At 42.1% G+C, this 20,653-nt stretch overlaps 2 protein-coding genes across 9 annotated transcripts in view; one reads left to right on the top strand and one right to left on the bottom strand.

The window, feature by feature from the left end:
- The window catches only part of LOC310650902 (multidrug and toxin extrusion protein 1-like), a 35,817-nt gene extending 18,294 nt beyond the window's left edge, over positions 1-17,523 (top strand). Inside the window, exons 9-17 of the mRNA XM_083379737.1 lie at positions 783-896; positions 5,755-5,822; positions 7,606-7,714; positions 10,249-10,324; positions 10,439-10,508; positions 11,161-11,293; positions 13,781-13,875; positions 16,927-17,029; positions 17,208-17,523. Coding sequence (XP_083235863.1) covers positions 783-896; positions 5,755-5,822; positions 7,606-7,714; positions 10,249-10,324; positions 10,439-10,508; positions 11,161-11,293; positions 13,781-13,875; positions 16,927-17,029; positions 17,208-17,413 — 974 coding nt within the window. The 3' untranslated portion in view covers positions 17,414-17,523. The remainder of the gene's footprint in view (positions 1-782; positions 897-5,754; positions 5,823-7,605; positions 7,715-10,248; positions 10,325-10,438; positions 10,509-11,160; positions 11,294-13,780; positions 13,876-16,926; positions 17,030-17,207) is intronic.
- Positions 17,524-18,072: 549 nt separating this feature from the next.
- The window catches only part of LOC310650912 (aldehyde dehydrogenase family 3 member A2-like), a 38,319-nt gene continuing 35,738 nt past the window's right edge, over positions 18,073-20,653 (bottom strand). For 4 of the 8 annotated variants that reach the window (XM_083379754.1, XM_083379756.1, XM_083379755.1 and 1 more), the window contains exon 11: positions 19,565-20,219. In XM_083379754.1, coding sequence (XP_083235880.1) covers positions 20,202-20,219 — 18 coding nt within the window. In that variant the 3' untranslated portion in view covers positions 19,565-20,201. The other 4 variants (XM_083379749.1, XM_083379751.1, XM_083379752.1 and 1 more) reach the window with 2 other exon arrangements.

Genomic DNA, 20,653 nt, shown 5'->3' on the forward strand with positions numbered 1-20,653 from the left:
ATCACCAGGAGATGGTGAGTTCTAGTCCTGCCTAAGGCATGAAAGCCAACTGAGTCACTCACCTAGGGCCAATCACCAGGAGATGGTGAGTTCTAGTTCCGTCCTAGGCATGAAAGCTGGCTGAGTTACTTTGGGCCAATCACCAGGAGACTGTGAGTTCTAGTCCCACCTTGGGCTTGAAAGCCTGCTGGGTGACCTAGGGCCAATCACCAGGAGATGGTGAGTTCTAGTCCTGCCTAAGGCATGAAAGCCAACTGAGTGACCTAGGGCCAATCACCAGGAGATGGTGAGTTCTAGTCCTGCCTAAGGCATGAAAGCCAACTGAGTGACCTAGGGCCAATCACCAGGAGATGGTGAGTTCTAGTTCCGTCCTAGGCATGAAAGCTGGCTGAGTTACTTTGGGCCAATCACCAGGAGACAGTGAGTTCTAGTCCCACCTTGGGCTTGAAAGCCTGCTGGGTGACCTAGGGCCAATCACCAGGAGATGGTGAGTTCTAGTCCTGCCTAAGGCATGAAAGCCAACTGAGTGACCTAGGGCCAATCACCAGGAGACGGTGAGTTCTAGTTCCGTCTTAGGCATGAAAGCTGGCGGAGTTACTTTGGGCCAATCACCAGGAGACAGTGAGTTCTAGTCCTCCCTTAGAAAAAATGGCATTTTGACCCTATCCTGTATAGACACTCCTGTGCCGGACTGAAAAACTAACATTCTCTTCTTGTGTACCCTTTGTTTTCAAACCATGAATCCTGGCTTGTTCAGGTGATGTTCCTTCTTTTTTCCCTAGGTTGGTCCACAGACTGCCTACAGGAGTGGGGGCTCTTCATGTCGCTGGCCATTCCCAGCATGCTGATGATCTGCATTGAATGGTGGACCTTTGAAATTGGAAGCTTTCTGATAGGTCAGGAGTGGGCAGGGGGAGGAGCTATGGTTGGGGGGGGTGGCCAAAAGGCAGGACACTCCCTTTCTCCCAGGTGGGTGGGGCAATCAATATTGCTGTAGTGGGGAATGCTGAAACAGGTAGTACTCGGTTTACGACCATTCATTTAGTGACAGTTCAAAGATACAGCGGCGCTGAAAAAAGTGACTTGTAACTGGTCCTCACATTTATGACCGCCACAACTTGTCTAGGATTTGAAGATCAAAATCCAAGCGCTTGTCAACTGGAATATACAGATAACTCTCCACTTACAACAGTCCACTTAGCCACCATTCAAATTACAACGGCACAGGAAAAGTTACTTAGGACCGTTTTTCACACGACCGTTGTTGCATCCCCGCGGTCACAGAGTCAAAATTCAGGCTCTTGGAAACTGACTCGTATTTACGACGGTCGCATTGTCCTGGGGTCACGTGAACCCCTTTTGCGACCTTCTGCCAAGCGAAGTCCATGGGGAAGCCAGACTCACTCAAGAACCATGTCCCTTGCTTAACAATGGAAGCGATTCACTTAACAACGGTGGCAAGAAAGGTAGTAAAATGGGGCAAAATTCACTTTGTTGTTGTTGTTAGCTGCGAAGTCGTGTCCGACTCATCGCGACCCTATGGACAACGTTCCTCCAGGCCTTCCTGTCTTCCACCATCTTCTGGAGTCCATTTAAGCTCACGCCTACTGCTTCAGTGACTCCATCCAGCCACCTCATTCTCCGTCGTCCCCTTCTTCTCTTGCCCTCAATCTTTCCCAGCATGAGGCTCTTCTCCAGTGAGTCCTTCCTTCTCATTAGGTGGCCAAAGTATTTGAGTTTTAGCTTCAGGATCTGGCCTTCTAAAGAGCAGTCAGGGTTGATCTCCTCTAGGACTGACCAGTTTGATCGCCTTGCAGTCCAAGGGACTCGCCGGAGTCTTCTCCGGCACCAGAGTTCAAAGGCCTCAATTCTTTGGCGCTCAGCCTTTCTTATGGTCCAACTTTCACTGCCATACATTGCAACTGGGAAGACCATAGCCTTGACTATACGCACTTTTGTTGACAGGGTGATGTCTCTGCTTTTTAGTGTGCTGTCTAGATTTGCCATGGCTTTCCTCCCGAGGAGCAAGCGTCTCGTAATTTCTTGGCTACAGTCCCCATCTGCAGTGATCTTGGAGCCCAGGAAAACAAAATCTGTCACTACCTCCATTTCTTCCCCATCTATTTGCCAGGAATTGAGAGGGCCAGATGCCATGATCTTGGTTTTCTTAATGTTAAGTTTCAACCCAAGTTTTGCACTCTCCTTCTTCACCCGCAACAAGAGGCTCTTTAGTTCTTCTTCACTTTCTGCCATTAGAGTGGTATCATCTGCATATCTTAGGTTGTTGATATTTCTTCCAGCAATCTTAATTCCAACTTTTGATTCATCTAGCCCTGCCTTTCTCATGATGTGCTCTGCATATAAGTTAAAGAGGCAGGGCGACAGTATACAGCCTTGCCGGACTCCTTTCCCAATTTTGAACCAATCAGTGGTTCCGTGTCCAGTTCTCACTGTTGCTTCTTGACCCGCATATAGGTTTCTCAAGAGACAAATAAGATGGTCTGGTACTCCCATCTCTTTAAGAACTTGCCACAGTTTGTTATGATCCACACAATCAAAGGCATTAGCATAGTCAATGAAGCAGAAGTAGATGTTTTTCTGGAACTCCCTAGCTTTCTCCATGATCCAGCATATGTTGGCAATTTGATCTCTAGTTCCTCTGCCTCTTCGAAATCCTGCCTGTACTTCTGGTAGTTCTCGATCCACATACTGCTGAAGTCTAGCTTGTAGGATTTTAAGCATGACTTTACTAGCATGAGAAATGAGTGCAATGGTGCGATAGTTTGAACATTCTTTGGCACTGCCTTTCTTTGGAATTGGGATGTAAACTGATCTTTTCCAATCCTGTGGCCACTGTTGAGTTTTCCAAATTTGCTGGCAAATTGAGTGTAGCACTTTTACTGCACTGTCTTTTAAGATTTTGAATAGCTCAGCTGGAATACTGTCACCTCCACTAGCTTTGTTGTTGCTCAGCTTTTCTAAGGCCCACTTCACTTCACATTCTAGGATGTCTGGCTCGAGGTCAGTGACCACCTCATTGTGATTATCTGGGACGTTAAGCTCATTCTTGTATAGTTCTTCTGTGTAATTTTGCCACCTCTTCTTAATCTCTTCTGCCTCTGTTAGGTCCCTGCCATTTTGGTCCTTTATCATGCCCATTTTTGCATGGAATGTTCCCTTCATCTCTCCAATTTTCTTGAAAAGATCTCTGGTCCTCCCTATTCTATTGTTTTCTTCTATTTCTTTGCACTGTTCATTTAAGAAGGCATTCTTATCTCTTCTAGCTATTCTCTGGAATTCTGCATTCAATTGGGCATATCTATGTTTTTCTCCCTTGCCTTTCGCTTTCCTCCTTTCCTCAGCTATTTGCAAAGCTTCCTCAGACAGCCATTTTGCTTTCTTGCATTTCTTTTTCTTTGGGATGGTTTTGGTTGCTACCTGTTGTACAATGTCGCGAACCTCTGTCCATAGTTCTTCAGGCACTCTGTCTATCAGATCTAATTCCTTAAATCTATTTGTCACCTCTACTGTATATTCCACAGGGATATGATTTAATTCATACCTGAGTGGCCTAGTGCTTTTCTCTACTTTCTTCAGTTTAAGCCTAAACTTTGCAAGGAGAAGCTCATGGTCTGAGCCACAGTCAGCTCCTGGTCTTGTTTTTACTGACTGTATAGAGCTTCTCCATCTTTGGCTGCAGAGCATATAGTCAATCTGATTTCTGTGTTGACCGTCTGTTGATGTCCATGTGTAGAGCCGTCTCTTGGGTTGTTGGAAAAGAGTGTTTGCTATGACCATCGTATTCTCTTGACAAAATTCTATCAGCCTGTGCCCTGCTTCATTTTGTACTCCAAGGCCAAACTTGCCTGTTATTCCAGTTATCTTTTGGCTTCCTACTTTAGCATTCCAATCCCCCATGATGATAAGGACATCATTTTTTGGTGTTACTTCTATAAGGTGCTGTAGGGCTTCATAGAACCGGTCAATTTCATCCTCTTCAGCACTGGTGGTTGGGGCATAGACTTGTACTACTGTGATATTGAATGGTTTCCCTTGGATTCGAACTGAGATCATTCTGTCATTTTGAGGATTGTATCCCAGTATTGATTTTCCTACTCTTTTATTGACTATGAAGGCTACTCCATTTCTTCTGAGGGATTCTTGCCCGCAGTAGTATACCTGATGGTCATCTGAATTAAATTCACCCATTCCTGTCCATTTTAGTTCGCTGATACCTAAGATGTCGATGTTCAGTCTTGACATCTCTTGTTTGACCACGTCCAGCTTTCCTTGATTCATGGATCTTACATTCCAAGTTCCTATGGAGAAAAAATCTTTACAGCATCGGACTTTCCTTTCACCACCAGACACATCCACAGCTGAGCGTCCTTTCGGCTTTGGCCCAGTCGCTTCATTCTTTCTGGCGCTACTAGTACTAGCCCTCTGCTCTTCCCCAGTAGCATATTGGACGCCTTCCGACCTGAGGGGCTCATCTTCCAGCGTCATATCGTTTTGCCTTTTGGTACTGTCCATAGGGTTTTCATGGCAAAGATACTGGAGTGGGTTGCCATTTCCTTCTCCAGTGGATCACGTTTTGTCAGAACTCTCAGCTATGACCTGTCCGTCTTGGGTGGCCCTGCACGGCATAGCTCATAGCTTCATTGAATTACGCAAGCCCCTTCGCCACGACAAGGCAGTAATCCCTGAAGGGGAAAATTCACTTAACAACGGTCTTTTGGGGGTTCCCGTGTGGTCCTGTGTCATATAGGGCTACGTGTATTTTCAAGGGTTGCAGCATCTCCCCTTGCAACTTTCCCAGCTGGCTTCCAAGAAGCAGTGACGGAAGCCAGGCTCACTTAATGCCCACATGGTTGTAAAACTGAGTGTGGCTCACTTAGCAACCATTCTGCTTAGCATCAGTAATTTGGGTTCCAGTTGTGCTTGTAGATTGTGGACTATCTGTAATATTCCTTGCAGGATCCCTCAGGGATGAGCTCCAAAAAGTCAAGAAGGCAGCTTAGCCGTCATCTAAGCAGGGGGTTGGACTAGAAGACCTCCAAGGTCCCTTCCAATTATTCTATTCTATTCTATTCCATTCCATTCCATTATTCTCATTATTCTGTTCTGTTCTGTTCTGTTCCGTTCCATTCCATTGCATTCCATTATTCTCATTATTCTATTCTATTCTATTCTATTCTATTCTATTCTATTCTATTCTATTCTATTCTATTCTATTCTATTCTATTCTATTCTATTCTATTCTATTCTATTCTATTCCATTCCATTCCATTCCATTATTCTCATTATTCTATTCTATTCTATTCTATTCTATTCTATTCTATTCTATTCTATTCTATTATTATTTTCATTATTCTATTCAGTACTATTCTATTCTATTCTATTCTATTCTATTCTATTCTATTCTATTCTTCTCATTATTCTATTCTGTTCTGTTCTATTCTATTCTATTCTTCTCATTATTCTATTCTGTTCTGTTCTATTCTATTCTATTCTATTCTATTCTATTCTATTCTATTCTATTCTATTATTATTTTCATTATTCTATTCTATTCTATTCTATTCTATTCTATTCTATTCTATTCTATTCTATTCTATTCTATTCTATTCTATTCTATTCTATTCTATTCTATTCTATTCTATTCTTGAATTTTTAGACCTCTTCCCTGTAGACATCCGGGATATTCATTCATTCATTCATTCATTCCCCATTGTTTTATTTTTTTTAAATTTCAGGCCTCCTCAGCGTACTGGATCTTTCTGCACAATCCATCATCTATGAAATTGCCACCGTTGCGTACATGGTAAGCATTTCCCGTCCACCATTATCACCGCAACGGTGCAACGAGAAGCTATCCACCCAGAGCTTCTGCAGCACATGCCAAAAAAATTAAGTCAAGGCCTGCCATCTTGACTTTCTCGACCCTCTTCGGAAGACACCCTCCCCGCCTCAAATTAGCCACCCAAAATGTAAATTTTCCTGGATTTATGCTTTGCCTTGGCTCTCATTGATACACAGAGACAGCTTGTCTTTGAGTTATGACTCTTTATTTAGAGACCAGGTGTAATTACGAGGGCGTGGGAAAAAATGACTTATGACCAGTCCTCACCCTTACGACCGTTGCAGCATCCCCAGGGTCACAAGATCAATATTCAGACGCTTGGCAAACGACTCGTGTTTATGACGGTTGCAGTGTCCCGGAAGTGGGAGGGGGAGATAAAAGCTGGCTTCCAACCAGCAAAGTCAAGGGGGAAAAGGTGGATTCACTTAACGACCATGTGACTCGCTTCATGACCACCCAAAAAGGTCGTAAAATCAGGGGATTGACGACCGTATCACTTAGCGACCAAAGTTCCAGTGGCAGTTCTGGTCATACGTCGAGGGCTACCTATAGTCCTTTTTAAACAGCTGCCTCATTTACTGACTGTTCACACTCACAACCGTGAGGGGTAAAAAAAATGACTTTATAACCAAGCCTTGCCTTTACGAGCGTCTCGGGACTTTATAGCAAAACAAAGGTGGCAGATCAGAAGCACAGCTGCCGTTCCGCTTAGCGATGTTTCGCTGAATGACCGGTTTGCCGGGCCCAATTATGGCCATTAAAACTACCGGTACCATCCATACAGGTAAATTCCTTGCTTTACGACAACAATGGAGACCAAAATCGACATTGCTAAGGGAGACCGTCGTTGGGTGAGCCTTGCACCTTTTTTATGACCTGCCTTGGCGCGGCAGTTAAGCCAACCACTGCAGCCGTTAAGTGAATAAAACGGTTGTTAAGTGAATCAGCCTTCCCGGTTGACTTGGCATGTCAGGAGGTCGTGAAAGGGTATCGTGTGATCTCTGCAACCGTGATAACTATGAGCCATTTGCTAAGCATCCAAATTTTGACCGTGGGACCACGGGGATGGCTACAACGATCCTAAGTGTGAAAAATTCTCTTCCTCCTGTCCGAGGTTTTCATTGTTGGGAGCATTTCCGTTGAGGATTGGCAGCGGGGGTGGGGTGGGGGTGTTTGGTTTTTATTCCCCCCCCCGTCTGCTGGGTGGTTGCAGCAGGTTTTGGTCACTTCACATGACCGTGGGACACTGTGACCGTCATAAATATGAATCGGTTGCCAAGCATCTGAAGGTAAATCACAAGACCCTGGAGATGCTGCAACATTCCAGCTGATCGGTGCTTCTTCTGGGCTCAGCAGAAGCACCAGGATCAGTGCTGAGATCCACCTGGATCCTGGTGCGGATCCTGGCGCTTCCGCTGAGCCCCAACAGCTCCCGCCGTCTCTCGCTCAGGCTTGTGCGGTGCTGCCCCCGGTTCAGCTCATTCCCCTCCCCCGCTACCACTTTCCTAGGATGGTCGCGTACCACCTGCCAGGTGCCCATGTACCACCGGTGGTACCCGTACCACTGGTTGAAAAGACCTGAGGTAAACGCTCACTAAATGAACGGTTGTAAGTGCATTAAAAAAAATTTAATCAATAAATCCAAGCTGGTGAAGGACTTGACCAAGACAGGAACTGAACGGGCATCTCAGCAGGTCGGTCTTCTCCGTTAAGTCTCGGCTCTGCTTTCTTTGCCTCGGTTTAGATTCCCTTTGGGATCGGGGCCTCGACCAGCGTCCGAGTGGGCAACGCCTTAGGAGCTGGGAAGGCAGAAGAAGCCCGGAAGTCATCGGTGGTTGCCATCTATTGCACAGGTATCATCCTGGGGCTGGTAGAAAGAGCGGAAGACGTGGGAAGCCTAAACCAGCATTTCGGAGTCAGAATAGAGCTGGAAGGGACCTCAGAGGTCTTCTAGTCCAACCCCTTGCTCAAGACAGGAGATCTTGTACCATCCAGGTCAAAGGGTTCTCTAATGTTTTCTAGACAACCTCCAAGGATGGAGCACCCACAATATGGGGAGAGTTCCTTCCTTCCCCCTCTCCCTCCCTCCCTCCCTTCCTCCATCCATCCATCCATCCAAGTGATTGGCCAGTCTCTTCTTAAACCCACCCCCAGTGATGGAGCACCCACAACTTCTGGTGGCAAGCTGTTCCACTGGTTAATTGTCCTCACTGTTAAGCTTCTCCTTAATTCCAGGTTGCTTCTCTCCTTGATGAGTTTCCGTCCACTGTTTCTCGTCCTGCCTTCAGGGGCTTTGGAGTATAATCTGACCCCCCTCTTCCTTCTGACAACTCCCCAAATATTGAAAAACTGCTATTATGTCGCCCCTAGTCCTTCTTTTCTGTTAGACTACTAGCCACACCTAAGTCCTGCAACGGTTCTTCATATGTTTTAGTCTCCAGGCCTTGGATCATCTTAGTTGTTCCTGAAGGCAAGTCATTCCATTGGTCAATTGCTCTCACCATTAGGACTCTAGTCTATCCCATTTCAGACAAATGGCTGTCCAGTCTCTTCTTAAAAACTTCCAGTGTTGGAGCACCCTCAACTTCTGGAGGCAGGTTGTTCCACTGGTTAATTGATCTCACTGTCAGGAAGTTTCTCCTTAGTTCCAGGTTGCTTCTCTCCTTGATGAGTTTCCATCCGTTGCTTCTCATCCTGCCTTCTGGCGCTTTGGAGAATAGCTTGACTCCCTCTTCTTTGGGGGCAGCCCCTGAGATACTGGAAGGCTGTTATCATTTAAGTAATATAGTATGTTTTACAAAGATATGAAATGTAAAAATATTGGGATGATGTAACTTTTATAAATATAAGTGAAATATAAGCTGATCAGCAAGGATGCTATACCCAGATCTTATAAGGGAGGCAAGAAGCACGGTATTTTTTATAATACATGAAATATGAAAATATTGGGATGGTGTGCCTAAATGGAAAAATTTGGATACTTAGATGATTAACACTGAGAAAATCATGACTGATAAGAATGGATTGAATGGACGGGGAAATTAAGCTTAAAAATTACAAAATAGGATGCATGGTGAACTAATGGTGGTTATGAGAATAATATAAGCTGATAAAAATGTTATACATAGATGTTATCACTATTTGTATAAATATGAAAAAATGTCTATAATTAATCATTTATATATTGAAAATATAAAGAATTATATTTGTTTAAGGTTGAAGAAGGAGAATACAAATGGGAGAAGGGAAGATCAAAGAAATATATTATTAAGTAATATACTAATTATGGAGTTATTAAATTTAAACATTATTGCCTTTCCCCCACTTTTTTCTTTCTTTTTTCTTTCTCAAATGTATAAACCAAGACAACACTGTACACCACACCCTGGAGATTGTTATTGTTAAAGACCAATAAAATAAAAAAATAAAATAAAATATAATAAAATAAAATAAAATAAATAAAATAAAATTATAATAAAATAAAATAAAATAATAAAATAAAATAAAATAAAATAAAATAAAATAAAATAATAAAATAAAATAAAATAAAATAAAATAATAAAATAAAATAATAAAATAAAATAAAATAAAATAATAAAATAAAATACATAAAATAAAATAAAATAAAATAATAAAATAAAATAAATAAAATAAAATAAAATAATAAAATAAAATAAAATAAAATAATAAAATAAAATAAAGTAAAATAATAAAATAAAATAAAATAAAATAAAATAAAATAATAAAATAAAATAAAATAATAAAATAAAATAAAATAAAATAATAAAATAAAATAAAATAAAATAAAATAATAAAATAAAATAAAATAAAATAAAATAAAATAATAAAATAAAATAAAGTAAAATAATAAAATAAAATAAAATAAAATAAAATAAAATAATAAAATAATAAAATAAAATAAAATAAAAAAATAAAATAAAATAAAATAAAAAAATAAAATAAAATAAAATAAAATAAAATAATAAAATAAAATAAAATAAAATAAAATAAAATAAAATAAATAAAATAAAATAAAATAAAAAATAAAATAAAATAAAATAAAATAAAATAAAATAAAATAAAATAAAATAAAATAATAAAATAATAAAACAAAACTATGGTCCCCTAGAAAACCTGTGGACTTCAACTCCCAGAATTCCTGAGCCAGCTGGCTCAGGAATTCTGGGAGTTGAAGTCCACAGGTCTTAAAGGGTAATTGCCCTTCCATGGACTTTCTTGTGGATTTTCTTAATTTCTCTCTTTCTGTTGCTCTGGCTAGCAGGATAGGCAGCAGATAAAATTGAATGAACAAATAAATAAAATTTATCTTGGAACGGCCTTCAACTCCCATTCTTTTCCTCATGTTTTTGCTTTTTTTTTTCGACAGTGGGATTTTTCCTTCTCATGTGCGTTGTGATGACAGCCTCGAAAGACGTTTTGGCCTACATTTTCACCAGTGACAAGTAAGTGTGACAATCTGGGAGTGGAAGTCCGCAGGTCTTAAAACTGCAAAGACTGGACACCCCCCGGCGTAGGGAATGCTGCTGTTGCTGATTTTCATCTATCCGTCCAAACAGGGAGGTGGTTGACCTGGTGGCTTACGTAATGCCCGTCTACATCGCCTTCCACCTGTTTGAAGGTCTTTGCGTGAGTCCATTTCTTTTTTCACTTCTTTTCACAGGCCAGGAGAGGGTTAAATTTAAGATGGAGTTCACCCCTGACACATCCTCAAATATGTTATTAGGTAATCCCAGGCAACTGTGGTTCGTTTAGTTAAACCACTGCTGACCAAACCATGGCTTAAGGGAGTATGTAAAAATAGTATCTGGTGTGGGCTGGAATGTGTGGACTTCCACTCCCAGAATCCCCCACAAAGCCTGCTTGAAGAGGGGTGGGCTTCCACTCCCAGAATTCCCCAGCCAGCCTGCTTTAAGAGGGGTGGACTTCCACCCCCAGAATCCTCTAGCCAGCCTGCTTTAAAAGGGGCGGACTTCCATTCCCAGAATTCCCCAGCCAGCCTGCTTTAAGAGGGGTGGGCTTCCACTCCCAGAATTCCCCAGCCTGCATGCATTAAGAGGGGTGGACCTATTCCCAGAATTCCTCGGCTAGCATGCATTAAGATAAGTGGACTTCCACTCCCAGAATCCCCCAGCCTGCATGCATTAAGATGGGTGGACGTCCGCTCCCAGAATTCCCCAGCCAGCACAGTGGGGACTCTGGGAGTTGAAGTCCAGGCACCTTCCATTTGCAGAGGTTGGGGAACTCTCTTGTAACCCATCCTTCTTTTCCTCTCTCGCAGGCTACAACCAGCGGGGTGCTGCGTGGCACCGGAAGGCAGAAACTGGGTGCCATTTTCAACATGTTGGGCTACTACGCCGTTGGCCTGCCCTTGGGGGTTGTGCTACTTTTCGTCGCCAAAATTGGCATGATAGGTACTGGCAGAGATTGGCCTAGCCTTGTTCAGCTAGTCCTCAAGTTATGACCATAATTGAGCCCCACAATTAGGGTCGTGAGTTTGCGACAGTTGTAAAGCAGGTCATCGCATGACTGGACCTGATTTCACAATCTTTTTCACAGTGGTTGTTAAGCAAAACTCATTGTTTGGTAAGGGAAGATTTCTGTCAGAAACTGGAATGCTGGTTTTGAGGAAAAAAATCGTCATCAATCATGGTCAGGCGATGATGGGACTCTTCCAATGGGGGCCAGTTGCCAAATGCCCAAAATATGGACATGTGACCATGTGGGAGAGGGGCAGACATCACAACTTCAAACCTAGGATGCAAGTCCCTTCTTCATTTCCACTTAGCGACTTTGAATGGTCACTAAGTGATCAGTCGTAAGTCGAGGACTAGCTGTAGGTAACTAATGCAGTGGTACCTCGGTACTCAACTGCTTTGAAACTCATCGAATTTGGTACTAAGAGCATTTTGACCCGACAATGTGGCCCCACTACTCGTTGTTTGTTTGGTATTCAACGCAACAAGCTAGAACTTGTCGACATTGGCTGCTTTGTGAGTCACTGCCAGGTAATCCTCAAGTTATGACTCCGACTGAGCCCAGAATTTATGTCGCTAAGTGAGAAATTTGGCAAGTGAGTTTTGCCCCATTTTACGTCCTTTCTCGCCCCCGTTGTTAAGTGAATCGCCGCAGTTGTTAAGCTAGTCACATGGTCGTTAAGTGAATCCAGCTTCCCCGTTGACTTTGCTTGTCACAACATCGCTAAAGGGGATCACGTGACCCTGGGACATGGCAACCGTCATAAATATGAATCAGTTGCCAAGCATCCGAATTTTGAACACATGACCATGGGGGAATGCTGCAATGGTCATAAGGGTGAAAAACGGTCCAAAGACTTTTTTTTTTCCAATGTCGTGGTAACCTCAAATGGTCACTAAGTGAACTGTTGTAAATTGAGGACTGTCTGTCCATTTTTCATTCTGAGAAAAATCTGTTTGGTACTCCTTGATTATGGTGTTCATCGTACCTGCCAGAATCAATAAACGATGAGTACTGAGGTAACGTAAGGCATCTGCTTTCGAAAATAGCTAAGCAGGGTTGAGTTTGGTCAATGTTTAAATGAGGGACCACTAGATCAGAGATCCCCAACCTTTTGGGCACCACTAGGGACCGGTTCCATGGAGAGAGGTTTTTCCATGGACCGAAGAGTGCGTCGTTTTGTGAGCTGCCTGCATCCCGCGGATGGGGCTTTGCTTGTTTGTGTGGACCGGTTGTTGGTATGCCACAGCCTGGTACCGGTCCACGGACCGGGAGTTGGGGACCGCTGCTCTAGCGTTTCCTGCTTAAGCAGGGGGATGGACTAGAAGACCTCTAAGGCCCCTTCCAACTCTGTTATTCTGTATTCGGACAGGGGGATGGACTAGAAGACCTCTAAGGCCCCTTCCAACTCTGTTATTCTGTATTTGGACAGGGGGTTGGACTAGAAGACCTCCAAGGCCCCTTACAACTCTGTTATTCTGTATTTGGACAGGGGGTTGGACTAGAAGACCTCTAAGGCGCCTTCCAACTCTGTTATTCTGTATTTGGACAGGGGGTGGGACTAGAAGACCTCTAAGGTCCCTTCAAACTCTGTTATTCTGTATTTGGACAGGGTGTTGGACTAGAAGACCTCTAAGGTCCCTTCCAACTCTGTTATTCTGTATTTGGACAGGGGGTTGGACTAGAAGACCTCCAAGGTCCCTTCCAACTCTTGTTACTCTCTTCTGTAATCCCATGCCTTAGCAGAGTCCCAAAGACAGGCTGAGATACTTCCGTGATTCGGGTCTCCCCATGGCCTAGAATGGGAAGTTGCAAAGAAGTCAAAATGCAGGTAGTCCTCGACTTACGACCGCAACTGAGCCCAAAATGTCTGCTGCTAAGCGAGAGAGTGAAGTGAGTTTTGCCCCATTTTATGAGCTTTCGTACCCCGGTTCTTAAGTGAATCGCTGCAGTTGTTAAGTTAGTCACACGTGGTCGTTAAGCGAATCCAGCCTTCCCCCGTGGATTCGCAAAACAAGGATCACGTGACCCCCGGGGTCCCTCCAAACCGTCACAAATACGAGTCAGTTGCCAAGCCTCTCAATTTTGATTGCCCCACCACCGGGCCGCTGCAACGGTTGTTAAGCGTGGAAAACGGTCCTAAGTCGCTTTTTCGGTCACTAAATGACTGATTGTAAGTTGAGGACTACCTGTATCCAAAAATCATCCCGTTCATGAAGTGAGTTGGTCGGAAGCCTTCTGGGAAAGTCGCAAATGGCAGTCACATGACCTCGGGGCATTGTAAGCGTTCAATGCAAGAAGCAGCTTTCAGCCCTTTTCCTCCGTGCCGTTGTAACTTCGAACGGTCGCTAAACGAACGGTCGTAAACCGAGGACTTTGCGATTTTTTTTTCAGTCTCTCTTCCCTGTGGTTTATCTTCCTAGGGTTTTGGCTGGGCATGCTGATTTGCACCCTGATCCCTTGCATCTGCTCCATCACGTACATTATCCGGATGAACTGGCTGCAAGTAGCTGAAGAGGTAAGGCCAGCCCCCTCTGCTCCAACCGCTAGGAAATACTCCCCCGCATTCAATGTCTAGTTCCCTTTTCCTTCCCATCCCAGTCCTTCTCACTTGTTAGCGCTGTTCGACTTATGACCCATCGCCCTAGTTGGAAGACCCCGGTCTTAAAGCATCCTGGCTGAGGAATTCTGGGAGTTGAGGTCCACAAGTCCTAAAAGGGCCAAGTTGGAAGACCCCTGTCTTAAAGCATCCTGGCTGAGGAATTCTGGGAGTTGAAGTCCACAAGTCATAAAAGGGCCATCTTGGAAGACCCCTGTCTTAAAGCATCCTGGCTGAGGAATTCTGGGAGTTGAAGTCCACAAGTCATGAAGTTGGAAGACTGCTGTCTTAGTACGAGAGCTGGTTTAGCATAATGATAAAGATATTGGCATGGGTCCGGACTACCTACGGGAGCACCTTCTGCCAATGTCAGCACCCCACCGTCCTGTGCGCTCCCACAGAGAGGGCCTCCTCAGGGTGCCACCGCTCAAGGAATGTCGGCTGGTGGCCCCCAGGGGGAGGGCATTCTCAGTGGGTGCGCCAGCCCTCTGGAACAGCTTACCAACCGAAATCCGGATGGCCCCTGACCTCCGTACCTTCCGTCGCGACTTAAAAACTTTCCTGTTCCAGCAGTCCGGCCTGGCATGATAGCGTTAACTGGGGTCCCAGTTTGTTTTCATTAGTGTTTCTTATTATTTTTATTGTTCAATCTGTATACATTCCTTCCTCTGTACACCGCCCCGAGTCCCTCGGGAGAAGGGCAGTTTATAAAAACTAATAAATAAATAAATAAATAAATAAATTGGACCATAAACCAGGAGACCGTGAGTTCTAGTTCTCCATTAGGCAGGAAACCTGTCAGGAAGTCTTGGGGCTAGTGCCTCTCAGCCCAACCTACCTCACAGGGTTGTTGTCGTGGGGAAAAATAGGAGGGGGGAACCTGACGTACACAATCTTGAACTGTTCAAAATGAAAGCAGGATGCAATAATTACAGCATCGTCTCTAATCTATAATTTCATCATCGATCTCATAAATGGCCTAGATATTCATACAGGTAGTCCTCAGGGTATGACCACAACTGAGCCCAAAATTTATGTCGCTAAGTGAGAAATTGGTGAAGTGAGCTTGGCCTCATTTTACAACCTTTCTCTCCACCGTTGGTCGAGTGAGTCACTGCGGTTGGGAAGTTGGTAACGTGTCGACTTTGCTTGTCCGAAGGTCATAAAAGGGGACACTGCAAACTGTCCCAAATATGAGTCATCTGCCAAACATCTGAAGTTTGATCACATGACCACCGGGATGCTGCAACGGTCATTAAGTGTGAAAAATGGTCATAGGTCTCTTTTTTTCAGTGCCGTTGTAACGTCGGTGACTAAATGAATGGTTGTCAGTCAAGGACTAACTGTATATAGAACATTTTGTCTGAAATGGTAGATTTCTTGCCTGAACAGGGGGTTGGACTAGAAGACCTTCAAGGTCCCTTCCAAAACTGCTCTGCTCTATTCTATTCTATTCTATTCTATGCTATGCTATGCTATTCTGCTATTCCTAATTCCTATTCCTATTCTATTCTTTCATTATATTATTCTATTCTATTCTTTCATTATTCTATTCTATTCTATTCTATTCTATTCTATTCTATGCTATGCTATTCTGCTATTCCTAATTCCTATTCCTATTCTATTCTTTCATTATATTATTCTATTCTATTCTATTTTCTATTCTATTCTATTCTATTCTATTCTATTCTATTCTATGCTATGCTATTCTGCTATTCCTAATTCCTATTCCTATTCTATTCTTTCATTATATTATTCTATTCTATTTTCTATTCTATTCTTTCATTATTCTATTCTATTCTATTCTATTCTATTCTATTCTATTCTATTCTATGCTATGCTATTCTGCTATTCCTAATTCCTATTCCTATTCTATTCTTTCATTATATTATTCTATTCTATTCTTTCATTATTCTATTCTATTCTATTCTATTCTATTCTATTCTATGCTATGCTATTCTGCTATTCCTAATTCCTATTCCTATTCTATTCTTTCATTATATTATTCTATTCTATTCTATTTTCTATTCTATTCTATTCTATTCTATTCTATGCTATGCTATGCTATTCTGCTATTCCTAATTCCTATTCCTATTCTATTCTTTCATTATATTATTCTATTCTATTTTCTATTCTATTCTTTCATTATTCTATTCTATTCTATTCTATTCTATTCTATTCTATTCTATTCTATTCTATTCTATTCTATGCTATGCTATTCTGCTATTCCTAATTCCTATTCCTATTCTATTCTTTCATTATATTATTCTATTCTATTTTCTATTCTATTCTTTCATTATTCTATTCTATTCTATTCTATTCTATTCTATTCTATGCTATGCTATTCTGCTATTCCTAATTCCTATTCCTATTCTATTCTTTCATTATATTATTCTATTCTATTTTCTATTCTATTCTTTCATTATTCAATTCTATTCTATTCTATTCTATGCTATGCTATTCTGCTATTCCTAATTCCTATTCCTATTCTATTCTTTCATTATATTATTCTATTCTATTTTCTATTCTATTCTTTCATTATTCTATTCTATTCTATTTTCTATTCTATTCTTTCATTATTCTATTCTATTCTATTCTATTCTATTCTATTCTATTCTATTCTATTCCATTCTTTCACTATTCTATTCTAATTCTCATGAACTGTAATTTCAAAATGTAATTTATAACCTAGAATTTCTTGAACTCCACATACCTTATGAAATTGTCTACATATTTCCATCGTGCATGTATCTTAGTGATATGTGCTCCTTTTATATATACATTATTCCTGTTATCCACATACTCTGTGCCTTATGCCAAGTAATTAAAGAAACCTGTAATGTCCTCCTGATTGTAAACAGCGTAGATTAGAGTCACTGTATGTGAGCTGGGTGGCCATATCATTTTTTAAAAAATAAATAAATACATTTAATAAAATCTCTACTGTTCGGGCTCTTTCTTCCCTTGTAGGCACAGCACCGTGCGAAACTCTCGCAGAAGCCGGTGGAAGATTTGAACTCGGCTCCCCGGCCGGACAAAGCAGTTTCTTCTTCCGATATCGAAGGCAAAGCAGGTGAGCAAAGGAGCAAAAAGAAAAGCATTTAAGGCAAACCCGGCCAACTTTAGCGGGATTCGGGCCTGAAAAAAATATTCATTTTAAGATAGGGAATTTTGGGGGGGCTCAAATGTGGCCATAACTCGAGGACTTCCCGTAGCTGAATTCGAGACCCACCTGTGCTTTTCTGTTCCAGGACTCACCAATGGCCAGAACGGCGTTGTGCTGCTGAGCTTCACCGTCATTGATAGTCCAACCTTGCCGGACAAGAAGGTGGCCAGTGTCCACAGGACAATTCTAACAACAAAACAACTGATTGTGAGACGGGGACTGGCGGTGGCTGCCGCCGTGGGCATTCTAGCCATCGGAATATTGATACGGATATTCACCGTGGACAATTAGGGGCTGGGAAGAGGCTAGAATTGACCTCCTGGAATCCAAGACAAGGAAACAAGACTGAGATGCCCAGTGCCACGAGCCTGATTCATCCAGCAGGGGGCGCCAGCAGGAATTAATACTCAGAGCTTCCACCAGGGGGCGCCCATCTCAGCCAAACACTGGAGAAGGTTGGCCAACGTTTTGCTCGTTCTTGCAAAGCCAAGGTGCTCGAATCATGCAAAGACTATTTTTTTTGGGGGGGGGGAAATTAAGATTTATTTCCATCTGCTGTAGATAACCCGACCTGCAGCCACGCTTATTCCATGTAACCTTTCAAGATAAAAATCTTTTAGTAGTAATTTGTTCGTTTATTTACGCTTTAAAAAAAAAACCCAAGAAACTTGGAAGAAAAGCAGGTTAGAAAAGGTTAGCAAACGAACAAATCTGGACCCCGGGGAGGTCAAAAAAGTCAAAATGGCAGCTCCCAACCCCACACCACCAAAGTTTTATCGTTGCTTACGTGCAATTACAAGGATGGATGGAGTTTCAACACGATTGGGGACGATGTGTGTGTGTGTCACTATTTTGACCTTTTTTTTGTCCACCCTGCAGATGCTAGTAGCCATTTTTTGGGGGGGGCGGGCGGGCATTTAATTTAAAGAGATGAACCGATGCAGCAGACAGTGTACTTAATTTAGGATTTATTTTGGCTTTTGCAATGCGGTTTTAGCTGTGGTTTGGTCCAGCGAAGCTCTGAGGATCTTATCCAGGAACTCAGAAGCGCTATTTATACACAGACCATAAATCCAAACAGGATTAGGCCAGTTTACGGGGCTTACGTCTCAGCTTTCCAGCGTTTGGAAAAATTCTCTCTTCTTTTCCGTCAACCGTAGCTTCGTTCCTTGCTTGGAACCGTTCATCCGCTTACTATTAATCCTGGTTTGTTTGATGTCTGCTCGTTTCACACGTACGGGGGTTGAACTAGTGGCCGAGGGATGCATATATTGCACGCTCAGGATAATGGGATGCGGGACTGATCTTGGAGGATAGGAAGAAGTGTTTGTAGGTTAGACAACCGTCGGAGACGGCTGAGCCCAAAGCAGCAAAAAGGACGTGGCATACAGCTTAGAAGAGACCTTTCCCTAGGCTGGGGATGGTGGGTATTATAGTACAGCAACCTTGCGCCTCTGATGAATAGAATCTGGGTCTAATACATCATTCTCAACGCTCTGGACGTCTTCCTGGGTAGCATTACTCAGGCTTGGCAGCTGAACGATGGATGGACTTGCAACTCCCAGAATTCCCCAGCCAGCCATATTGTCTGGGGAATTCTGGGAGTTGAAGTCCGCAGGCCTTGAAATTAGTAACTTTTTCAGGCCCCAATCCAATGAAAGCTGGTCTGTTTGCTCTAAGTGCAAACGGAATTCTTACTTCTTGAAACTCATTCCACGTTGCTCCACTCCAAAACCCAGCAGCCACCACCCGCTGCGGGTTTTGGGTACTGTAGTTCTGGGAGTGAAAAATCCAGCTGCCAAGACTGAGATACAGAAATATCTTTGTGGAGGACAAACCAGGACAAAATCACTTGCCCTCAGAGCAAAGAAAGACTCAAGAAAAATTCAAAACAGTGCAAACGGGTCCCCATTTTGTTCCCTGCCATAACAGATGGCTATAAAACGCAAAATGTTTGATTGCTCCTTTCAAAGAAAATAAAAGAAAAAATAGCAGAAGGCAATGAAAACTTCATTTCACACACACCCCCACCTCACACAGAACGAGCTTCCTTTAAAAAAGACTTAATTAAGAAAAATGTCTTGATAATTTAACAATTGGGGGGGGGTGGCCCTCTTCCTAGCTTCTCTGCTTATAAATCTCTTTTCCTTGAAATTCTGTTCTCTCCTTTCTTTGGTGCAAATTGTCCCATCGCGGAGAGGAGATATATGAGAATATATAAGATATATTTTCGCCAGAGAAATCGGCCTTTGGTGCTTCTGCTCTCTGTGTTAAATGATTAAGAGGAAATTGCGTTAACTCTTGTAAGCAAGTGTTAGAAAAACCCGACACGCACACACACACACACAAACACACACCCCGCCCGGATCAGCTTCTTTTAACACAACATTGTGTTATGGCCCCTGTGGAATCTCCCTCTCAGAAAAGGACAACCTGTGAAAATTGGAAATAAATAATATTAATATTATTAATAATAGTGATTGTAATCAATAATAATAACCAATAATAATAATAACAACAACAATTACAATTACAGTAATAATGTTGGAAGGGATCTTGGAGGTCATCTTGTCCAACCCCCCGCTCAGGCACAAAACCCTATACGTTTAGTATATTTAATTATACACTTAATATATTTAAGATGTTTAATATTTTTAATTATATATCAAATGTCTGCACTGTAAAAAAGGGACAGAGATATAGGCAGTGCTTGACTGACAATTGCAATGGGGACAAGAATATCCATTCTTAAGCAGAGAGGTTGTTAAGCGAATCACCCAATTTTTTTCCCATTTTTGTTAAGTTAATCACTGCAGTTGTTAAGTGAATCATGGGGTCGTTAAGCGAATCTGGCTTCCCCCACTGACTTTGCTTGTCGGAAGCCGGCTGGGAAGGCTGCAAATGGGAAATCGCCAGATCCTGGGATGCTGCAACAGTTATAAGTTCACGCCAGTTGCCCCAATTTTTGACTTTTGGTCATATGACCATGGGGATGCTGCAACGGTCATCAGTGGGAAGACGGGCTATCAGTCACTTTTTTCAGTCTCGTCATAACTTCGAACGGTTTTTCAATGCATGATCAGAAGTCGAGAAATACCTGAACCAAGAGGGTTGAGGTCAAAGAAACATTTAGTGAGGTCAGATAAAATGGGTCAGCTAAAATCAGTATAATCTCAAAATGGCCAGAATATATGATTATAAACATGATAACAATAGAAGAATAGAATATGTGGAATTCAAGAAATTATATATAGGTTGTGAGTTACAATTTGAAATAACGTTTGTTCATGAAAATAGAATAAGAATAGGACAGAATAGAATAGAATAGAATAGAATAGAATAGAATAGAATAGAATAGAATAGAATAGAATAGAATAGAATAGAATAGAATAATAGAATAGAAAATATGGAATGAATGGAATAGAATAGAATAGAATAGAATAGAATAGAATAGAATAGAATAGAATAGAATAGAATAATAGAATAGAAAATATGGAATGAATAGAAGAATAGAATAGAATAGAATAGAAT

The sequence above is a fragment of the Vipera ursinii genome (assembly GCF_947247035.1).
Source record: "Vipera ursinii genome assembly, chromosome: 1".
Lineage (NCBI taxonomy): Eukaryota > Metazoa > Chordata > Lepidosauria > Squamata > Viperidae > Vipera > Vipera ursinii.